The following is a 10,720-nucleotide window of genomic DNA, read 5'->3' on the forward strand; positions in this document are numbered from 1 at the left end:
TATGGATGCGTAAAGAATTTCGAATGGTAAAGTTATAAATAATAAATGTGCTATAATTACTTAAATATGGTAAGTTTTAAAAATATGGACTTATATTACATTTTGAAAACTATTCAGGTTAAAATCTAAAAACAATCTTATTGATATCCTAAAATCTAAAAGCCTTTTTATAAAATTTAGTTTAGAAATTTAGCTCCCCTAGGATTGTCTCTATAAAAAAATCTCATCTCCACCGTAGGATTTTATTTTCAAGCTTCCTTTTTCTGTTAAACACTCTTATCTAACCTTACTTCGCCTCGCTCGCGGGGTCTGCCGGCACAATAAGAGTACGAGGAGCTAATCTGCATGCTTGTTTTCTACTTTCCAAATATTGATATACGTTCCTGTCTCCTTGGCTTTTAGGACTTGGAGTTGATCAGTCAAACAGCTGCAAGTTAAGTACGGATAAAAACAGAGCTTGTCTATTAAGTATCGAAGTGGTCACATGGACATGGTGCCTCTGAAATGTTACAGTCATGGAGCCGTCAGGAAATTTTACAGATCCTACGTGCAGAAATGGGGGAAAGAAAAGAAATACACTAGTTTGATGACAACAAGGACCCGAGCCTTTGGTTGGTTTGTAGCACATAGCCCCCGTTTGGGGGTAATTCATGTGGCATGTCGTGCCACCTTGGGTGTGTTTTGAAGCGTGAAAGTTCTGGTATTGGAGACGAGAGAGGACGTAGGGGACTTGTGGAGCTTTTATTGTCCATCTTCTGGTATTGGAAATGATATGTCTCCCTCTGCTTGGTCCTTTCGTTGCAACGAATCACCTAAACAACAAATGGTGGGAAAGACTATTTGATTGAAATCAAATTGAATTGGGATTCAAATTAGAAAGGGAAAGACATACTTGATTGGTTTGTATTTTCTTATCAATATATATATATATATATATACCGAAATGGTATCTTTGGGAAAGGCACGTAAACCTTTGCATATGTTACTTTGTTTTTTGTCATTTTTATGTTTTGTTTGTGAAGTTCATGGAAGTTTGTCATTTCAGGTTTCGTGGGTGAAGTTCCGGTTTTTCTTGCATTTGAGTGGTGAATCTGTAAGTGACTGATAAACTTTCTTTTAACATCTGATGGAACTATGTTATTGTACTTCTATTTGCAAAGGTTATTTATTTATCTAGCCAACTATTTATGTTTATTACTTCCACTGCGATTTGAATGAATATACGTACCGAAATGGTATTTGTTCTGTGCATTTCATTCCTTCTAGCACACTTCCAAACCCATCTATTCCTACGTGATTTTAACTGCGTCACTTTTGTATGCTAGAGGCTTCGATCTATGATTTAATGCTACTGGTTATGTAAGTAATGTGACGTAGGACGAATCAAAGGATGGGGGAGATAACCTGGGAATCACTCAACCAGGAGCAACGAAACTCTTTGTTAAACTACAGACAGGACCTCTTGCTGCTTGTTATAAGCTATCTCTCAATCGTGTGCTTCTGGTACTTTCTTTTTCTGGTTTTTCCATATATCCTGACAATCACAACCCAAGAGTTATCCCGAAAGAAAACCATTTACTCATTTACAAATTCATGTTGGCAAGGTTTCTAATCTCAGGTGCTTGTATTTCTGCTTTGAGTTGAAGCATCTCGCACCTTCTGCAAAGCCTTTAGAAAGCACGACCTTCAGTCTGGCTGGTTCAGTATTGTTGTACTTTGAAAAAAAATCGCTTCTGCCGTGCTGTGAGAATAAGCTCATTTTTTATGCTTCATGTTTTCAGCTTTTTTCACCCAAAACTGTGAAAATAAAATGTTTTTAAGTGTTTATTAAACACATTTTTGAGCTCATCTTTTTTTTTATACCCACTTTTTATAAAAGTACCTCAGTACCAAACCAATACCAACTCCCTCTTGTAAAGCAGCATCAATCTAGATCAAAGAGGCACATCATCGTTATCTCAGAAAGTAATTACTAGCCTTACATTGGGATATAAGGAATGATAACATAAACCAAACGACGTTTAGACACAATTGAATAAGTAAATAACAAGCAAACAAACGGTGGTATAATCTTTCAAAATATACTTTATATAAATTCTTAGCTATGTGGTAATTCTTATTATGCAGTAGGAGAAACAAACTAAGAATATGGATGTCTTGAACGTAAGAAATGTCTCTAGGGAGGACCATTGAATTATGTGACAAATGAGCACTGTTAGCAGCTAAGTCACCTTGAACAATACCAAATAAGTTCTGCTCCGTTGGTCTCTTGTGAGTTGTTTATTAAAGCGATGCAGGCACCCAAGAGCTAAACATACGCTCTCTCCACATGTCTCTATGCGCACACATCAAGATCTTGAAACAAGAAGGATACTTCCATGATCTTTCACTTGCACCTAGGTGTGAAGAGTGTGAAGTGTATGCAGAAAATGTGAGGTATAGAAAATATAAAGTGTATGTTGATAGTCTAGGGTTTGAGGGTATTATGGAAAGTATGTGGGGTCTATTAAGATAAATTTTAATTGAAAAAGTAAATATGAGGTGTAGTAAGTATGTGAGGTGTATTTAACAATATGTGGAATGTTAATATAACAAGCCTACTTATAAATTGGGTAAATTACATTTTACCCCCTCAGGTTTGTGGTCGATTTCAATTTCTTACAACATATTTAAAACATTTCAATTTCATACATTTACTTATCATTTTATTTCAATTTCATACATCCGTTAGAAAATTCGTTAAGTGATGACGTGGCAAATATGTGATCCACGTTTGTGCTAATGTGCTAAATTTATGCCACGTGGGAAAAAATAATTTATTATGCATTTTAAATATTATAATAATAATTTATCCTATTAAAAAAAACATCTTCCTCCTCGAGCCCTTTCTCCATTTCACCCCCACCCCTTTCTCTCATCTACAACCCCACCCACCTTTCTCTCCTTTGCAACTCGCACCCACCCTCCATTCTCAATATTACTTATCATCTTTCCCGACCATTTCCCATTCCAGCAACCCAAACCCCCCATCTCACCCCACACCCACCTCCCCTGCAAATCCCGAGCGATCCCTAGATCTAGACCTCGACAACCAGTCAACGCCTCATATGCGCCGAACAACCCAGAAACCTCTAAATCCAATGATGAATTCGGAATTGCATTGCTTGAATTTGTTTGTGTGACCGATCGTTAACTCAAAGATTGGAAATTCAAATTGTGCACCAATTTTGAATGATTGTGTGTGCGCACATGCACTGGTACTGATGAGTGAAGGTTATTCAGATTAAGAGAGCAACAAAGCTATGGATTCCCAAGGTTCTAAAAAACGCTAGGTGCTAGTCGGGCGGCGGGCTATCGCCTAATGCCTAAGCGGATTTAGGTAAATTTCTTGTATATTTTGTAAATAAGTGTATATTGACACTTACAAAAAATTATACTTGTATGAAATTCATGGATAAGATAATAAAATAATAATAAAATGCAAAAAGAGCATCCAACAAATCCAAAATTTAAAAACACATTAAGCATATATGTCATATAATCATAGTAAAGAGTATTGTGGATGACACACGTACAACAAGTTTACAATTTAAAACCATATAAAATGCAAAATAAGAGGAAAATAAGGAAATATAATAATGTAAAATACTTATCTGTTACAAGCCCACGGTACACATTATTTGGTTTGCAATTAATTTTGCAACAATGCAAATTGCTTTGGTACAAATCTGTTAAAAGACCTTTACAAATTCCGAAAACAAAAAGCCCACGATACTAACCCTAAAAAAGGCCAACCAATTGTAAAAAAGGAACTTTAATGAAAAACTCCCGGTACTATTTACCTTAACGAAAAACCACATTTTTACATTAAAAAGTAAATCATTGTACTATTCACTTGACCCTTTATTTTGTCATTATCGTTAAAACTTAAAGTTTTCAAACAATTTTTTATTAGTTTTCCTTTGTAAAAAAGGCATGCAAATTACAAATTGATTTTATATCCAATTAAATTAACACGAAATCCAAAAAAAGCTTACTAAGTTATTCAATTCACGTAGGTCTTCTACGCAATCCTAGGCCTGCACCTAGCACTAGCAGCAACAGTGAAATACAATAAAAGAATTTAAAACTAAGTAAAAGGAAAATATGGTGGGGACCATCTGAATGATAAAACCGTGCAATTAAATAGACGAAAGAGCTTCATCTTCTTCCTCGCGCGACGCTGGGCTCTAAAACCAAAAAATTTCCAGATTTCGACGTTCTCCACATACGCCCGCCTAGATCCCGCTCAGCTCCGCCCAGCCCCATCTAGACCCGCCTAGTCTCGCCTAATCCCCCCCAGGCGTCCGCCTAATAAGCTTTCCGACTTTGTGACCGATTAAGACTTAATCACGACGGTAACCGCCCGTTCAGTGCCTAGGCGGCCGCCTAAACCAATTTTTAGAACACTGTGGATTCCTCACAGTCCCAACACAGAAGAGGAGGATTGGTATCACTATCACCGTCACAGACGCCAAGGTCGAGCAACAAGTCGATGCAAGATTATCACAATGATTTTTGACCGCACAATGTACGATAAAAAGATGTGATTTGAAAATCCTCGAGATCATCACAAAGAAGATTTGACGAGGATCCTCACTCGAAATTTAAAGTTGATGATTCACAATTATAGTACACAAAATCATCTCAAAACAAAAGATAATACTTGGATGGTGAGTTGTTAGAACACTATATCGCTAATCGATTACATAGATTAACAAGTGTGTGCCCTCTTGTTTATAGATCCAACGACTCTTGAATTTCCATATGAATATTTTGACAATCACAACCCAAGAGTTATCCCAAAAGAAAACCATTTACTCATTTACAGACGCTACTGTATAAATTCATGTTGGCAAGGTTTCTAATCTCAAGTGCTTCAACTCATACCACAAAACAAAAGATAAACTAGATTAAGCTGGACTAATTCTGCTACGAGAACCCTTTATTTTGTGCTTCAGCTCATAGCAGAATCGGTATAGCTTAGTTTAGTTTAAGCCAGTCTAGCTTAGTTTAGTTTAAGCCAGTCCAGCTTAGTCCCTAAGGGTGCGTTTGTTGTACTGGACTATCTCGGACTGGACTAGCTTCAGGGACTAAGCTGGACTAGCTTGGCTTAGACTAAGCAGGACTAAAAATAATGAAGTGTTTGGTATGGCGCCGGACTAATAAGCCAGACATGAAAAAATATTAAATTTTATATTATAAAATGTTATTTTGTAGTTATTTTAAATTTAAAAAAACCTAATTAAATTGCTTCTCTATTCTCTATCCAAAAAGGACCCAGATGCTTCGTCTACCAATTCAATTGCCATCATTTTTTTTTAATTTCCTATCGCAGCAACTCTCCAACACCAACAATAAAGAAATACCCAGATGTTCTATCCCAATTCAATTGTTTATATACTAAAGCGATTCAATTGCTTCCCTACCGCAACACCTCACTAGTCTGCGACAACAGATTTTCGAAGACCCAATCGACCCAGAAATAACCAGACCCGAAAGAGAGAGACCCAGAAATACCCAGTTTTGTAAGCTGCCACACACCCAGCACCATCAACAACGCTTCCTAGAAGAAAAAAAATGGCGTTGTAACCGTCGTTTCCCACCGGCGGAGGAAAGGCTGCACCGCAAGAGTGGTGGAATCAATTTTGGGGGCTGCAGAGGAATGGCTGCATCACATGGATTTGTGACGAGAGAGAGAGACGCATGCGGAGAAAGGGTGGGCTGAGGTCGTCGATTCGTTTCTTTGTTAGTCCTGCTTAATACCAAGTGAAATGGTGGGACTAGATATTGAGGTTTAGTGAAGTGCGGGGCGCCTCGTAGTCGAGGCGAGTCCCATTAACTCTAATCCAAGACCATGTCAAACACGGGACTATAGTCCTAGTTAAGCCAATCCCTGCTAGTCTATTCTAAGAAGGTGTAACAAACACCCCCTAAAGTTAATATAGTCCGAGATAGTCCTGGTGTAACAAATGCACCCTAAAATAACAAAGAAAACAGAAAATAAAAGGCAAGGAAACTGCCACACCTGGGATTCGAAGTGATGACATGGAGCTGGGGAAAGACGCTGGAAACAAAACAGAAAAATAAGGCACAAAGTTACCGGACGCTGAGATCGAACTCGTGACCTGGGAGCATAAACTAGAGGCGATGAGCTTTGCATGTGCGACACATGCTTGCCAATAACCCTAGCGCGTATGGATATAAACATGATTTGCAGCAACCAGATGTCCACATCTCTTTAGCATCGAACCCAGTGCCAAAAGGCTCTTTTCCACATTTCCATCGGTCCTCGTGCTCTTGAATATGAGAGATGTGTCTCATTTATCTCTCAAAACAACACAACCTAGCCTTCACCCTTAGCCGCCGCTCCTCCATTGCTCTCTAGATCTCCCAAATTGAAACTGCAAATCATGCCTCCATTGCTCTCGATAGGGTTCATCACCATCGCTGTATCTCTGCTGCGAAACCCGAAGTCGCAAAGGTAAAAATCTCTCTTTGCTGCCATTGAGTTCCATTTTGGATTAGTTTCATGTAAACACAAAAGAACTAACACATGGAACTGCTTTCTCTGCGAGTGTTCTCGTATCCACAATAAAAGAAGCGCACCAACACCTAACTTCACAGATCCATGGCCAATCGTCCAAGACTCCCCCATCTGCAGGTAAAAACTCAGTCTCCTCCAAATGCCAGCTCTGATTATAATATCTGAACTCCATTCTTTCACTGATGGTCATAACCCAAAGTCGAAGAAAAATAAAATAACACCCATCCATGTTCCGATTTGCACAGGATCTGACTCCGATGTCTTGGATGACGGCGTAACAAAGGAAATGCTCGGACTGCGCAGAGCCGTTGTAAACTGGAAGATAGAGCACATGAGCCGTGGATCCAAAATAAAAGGTAAAATGTCTGAGTTCCCCTTCTTCAATCTTCGTTTATGCATGACATGAATAATCACTGGCGGATCTTCGAGAAAACTAAATAGACTGCCATCTTGTGTCGAAAACTCCCAGAACCGTTGATGGCAAGGAAAAAAATAAAGGAAAACCGCTCGGAGACCACAGATCCGTTGATGACAAGGTAAAATATCATGTGTTGATGTGTCTGGGCTCCGATCTGTAAAAATATCATGTGTTCATGTGTTGATCTGTAAAAATATTGTAGTACACTCCGATCTGTAAAAATATCAGTATGTCTCTGCATGTACTCACATATCTCTGCTCTCTGTGTAGGACACTCGGATCCGTGAGATAGAATGCTCAAGCTGCAGATTTGGTAGACAAAATGGAAAAGTTTCCAAATTGCCGGGACTTCGGATCTGAAAGGTATAAACCCTCATCTCTGTTGGAATCCATGTTGGATGTGTAAACTTCTGTAAATGAGTATGGCATGCATGTATTATCTGTGAGACCACCCCCAAACTTAATATAAGTAATAACCGGGGATTGTAAATGTTGTGAAAAAAAATTGGGATCTGTATGGGGATGAGAATTTTGGACTTGGAACATGCCTTCTCCCAGTAATAAAAGTGAATGAAAACCTAGATCAACCCTGAACATATATGTGGACGATTTGGACTTTAAACCTTGCGGAGGACAGATAAATTACCAACCCCCAAACTCAAATAATGGCATACATGGCATCTTCGGATGTAAAAGTTATAGATCTGTAGAAAATAACGACTAGAAATAATGGATTGCAATTCCTTGCATACCTTTAACGTCTTAACACCATACCCCATCATTAGTCTCAAGCCCTTGAATCCAATTCCATCGCCTTCGTTTCGTAGTTTGGGCATGAAATTTTTTTGTATTTGTGTTGCCTTCATTCAACCATTGTACTTGAGATAGTCTTCCAATAAATTTCTTCAGTGCGAATTGCCTGTATGTTGAGCTCCATCTCTTGGATTCGATGCCCATTGAGATCTGGTTTTTGATAGGCCTCCTTGAGCCTTTCTTTTAACTGATTAATACATGCTGATAGTTACGACGAGCACACACTTCCTTCCCTGAGCCTTCCTTTTAACTAAATAATGTGTTGATCGTAACGACCAACACATTTCCTCCATGTAAGTAACCCTTGCTTCAAAATTTATAACTTTGTCACAACTTGATACGCATTGGAGCCCATGCATCAATGCGTTGAACTTTGTCCTTGCTTCACATGTAATTGTTGTAATGTTTGAAATTAGAATGCTAATTATTAATTTTTGAATTTGTTCTTTTAGTTGTTTGATACATTTTTTTTCTTATTTAATGGAAATATCAGAAAACGATTTGCCCTAAACGCATCTCACACCTAGGAAATGAGAAATCTAGAAAACAATAAAAACATTTAAATGGAACAATCCACAAAAATGCCTACATCCCAAGCCTTCCTTCCTCACCATGCAGTTGCAGCTGCATCAAACAATGCCAGCCAATCATAATATTCTAGATGCTTATGTCTTCAGTAGTAGTTTCCAATATAGCTAAAGATGCTTATAATTATGAACGGCCTGGCTAGAAACAATTTTACATGATTCATAGAGCCAAATCTAAAATTCACAAAGATTGTAATTATATAACTTTATGTCATCTATTGTGAAGTGAAGAATATGTCATACTCTCACTCACAACATACCACCTTAATAAGCTCGCATTTCACTGTTGCATTATTTATCTTGTACTCTAGTTTCCACTCTTTTGTATCATAATTCTTCCATCTATATCTTAATATAGTCATCTGATAAAGTGTCCATGATGACCAAATATCATTTTAGATTAAGCAAATGAAAACATTAAATGATTGGATAGTGTCAAATGTACTTTACCTGTGCTTAGAAAGAGGTATAGTCGAGGAAAACACCTCTTTCTTGAAATCAAAAGAACATATACACTCTTCTATTATTACAACTTGAGTGATCACGTAAGAAAATGAACCAATGCTGTTCTCCATCTACAAATACATGGTTGTTGCTTAAATTGCAAGGAGAGATTAAGAGTATCTCTCAACACGAGCATGTTCCCAGTACATAAATTTGGGCCATAAGTTTAAATATCCTCGAATCTTCATCTCTAGAAACACGAACAATCTTGTAAGTCCTGTTTACATCATCAAATTACATACCAACCCATTCATTGTACGTTCCATAAAAAGTATATGGAATTTGGATATCAGTGGTTCAGAGTGGAAGAACTTCTCCCTTTAAAGGAGTAAATAAGAAGCATGTGCTTCTATCTTTCTTCTTGTGCGGTTGACAAATATAATCATCTAAAAAAAACAAGTTGTATAAAACAATATTAAAGGAATATGAAGCACTAATCTTTGCAGACCTAATATTAGAAACAATTGCATTGTCTACACCCCTCTTCAAGGTAGTGTTGATGCCATCATATTTCAGTGGTGTAAAGGCAAATCCACAATGAGAGTCAGAGGAAACGTGATTAAGAAGTATAAGCAAAGTTACCCGTTTGGAAGCAATAGTAGATTGTTCAGAAGGTAAACGTTGCATGTGTAATGTAACAAAGCATACTAGCTAAATTATGTAAACTGACCTTGATACAAGGAGTGATAAACTCAGCCAAAAACCTCTCAATTTTAAGAAGTGAGGGGCAAAAGCAATGGAAAAGGTTAATCAAAAGTCCTTTGACGTGGAAACCATCATCATCCTACACAAGCACATATGTTAAGCTTTCTCTTAACAGTCATCATGATAAATCACATGTATTGATAATTTGAAGTTGTCTTATACAATATAAACGGTAAGTAGAAACAATCAAACAACAAAAACAAAATCTTATTCCACTAAGTGAGGTACAATATAAATGGTAAGCAATAAAACAAAAAATAATGGAATTTAAGGCATCCAACCTGAGTTGTCATAATCATCACTTTGCCATAGCGTAATGAATCAACGTAATCCTCACCCTCATAGATTTTATTCTTTTGTAACCCTGTACTTGTCATGATGTTGTCAATTATATCATTGTCTTTGCTATTTTCTCTTGCATTGAGCAATTTACCTTGCAACCTAAACACACTGAAAGTGTCACGATCCAGAATACCGAGCCTTTTCATTTGTTTTTGAATTTGGATCAACTAAGTTAACATACTATACAATGGGATAAAATAAATTATTTTGTTGACTCTACAAAAATTAACAAAACATATGACGAGCAAGCGACTCAGCTGAATTTCCTTCTATCACAGAAAAATACTATGAATGTGAGAATCAAGGTTAGAGTATTCCTATTTACTATAGTAATTGAACTTGAATCATTGATCCCATTGCTTATATGTATACATACCTTCCTTTAAGAAATCTACTGAAAGTTCAAATGTTTTGATAAATGCTCTAGTATGGCGTGGATGATCAAAAGTATCTTTTGCTGGGAGATTAAAAACAGGATTGTGAAATTTAATGTTAAAAAAAAAATCCATAAATGATTCTTCACAACATCTAAAGCTTGGTTTGGATTCTCGTCCTCGTGTGACTATAGGTTTGGATTCTTGGCCTCATCGAAATTTAGGTTTTGATTTTCATTCTCATTCTCATCTGAATTTAGGGTTGGATTTTTGTCCTTTTCTTTGATAGTTTCGAAAAGATGTTTTGCGATTGCTTTGCTAACGACTTTAACATTATCTCCACCATGGCTTGTATTGACTAAGTTGACAAAACTGACCTGTAGTGAAATAA

General features: G+C 37.2%; 1 protein-coding gene and 1 pseudogene across 6 annotated transcripts in view; one reads left to right on the forward strand and one right to left on the reverse strand.

The window, feature by feature from the left end:
• The first annotated feature begins 6,269 nt into the window (after positions 1–6,269).
• The window catches only part of LOC126591595 (uncharacterized), a 44,318-nt gene continuing 39,867 nt past the window's right edge, over positions 6,270–10,720 (forward strand). For 2 of the 6 annotated variants that reach the window (XR_007612437.1, XR_007612438.1), the window contains exons 1-5: positions 6,275–6,523; positions 6,618–6,703; positions 6,832–6,942; positions 7,056–7,122; positions 7,275–7,367. Coding sequence is in view for 2 of the 6 variants with exons in the window: in XM_050257359.1 (XP_050113316.1) it covers positions 6,453–6,523; positions 6,618–6,703; positions 6,832–6,942; positions 7,056–7,122; positions 7,275–7,296 (357 nt within the window). In the remaining 4 variants the exon portion in view is untranslated. Of the gene's footprint in view, positions 6,524–6,617; positions 6,704–6,831; positions 6,943–7,055; positions 7,123–7,274; positions 7,599–9,424; positions 9,682–10,720 lie in introns of those variants that run through there. The other 4 variants (XR_007612436.1, XM_050257359.1, XR_007612439.1 and 1 more) reach the window with 4 other exon arrangements.
• On the reverse strand, positions 8,491–10,101 carry LOC126588973 (uncharacterized; annotated as a pseudogene).

Source organism: Malus sylvestris, chromosome 11 (assembly GCF_916048215.2).
Source record: "Malus sylvestris chromosome 11, drMalSylv7.2, whole genome shotgun sequence".
NCBI lineage: Eukaryota > Viridiplantae > Streptophyta > Magnoliopsida > Rosales > Rosaceae > Malus > Malus sylvestris.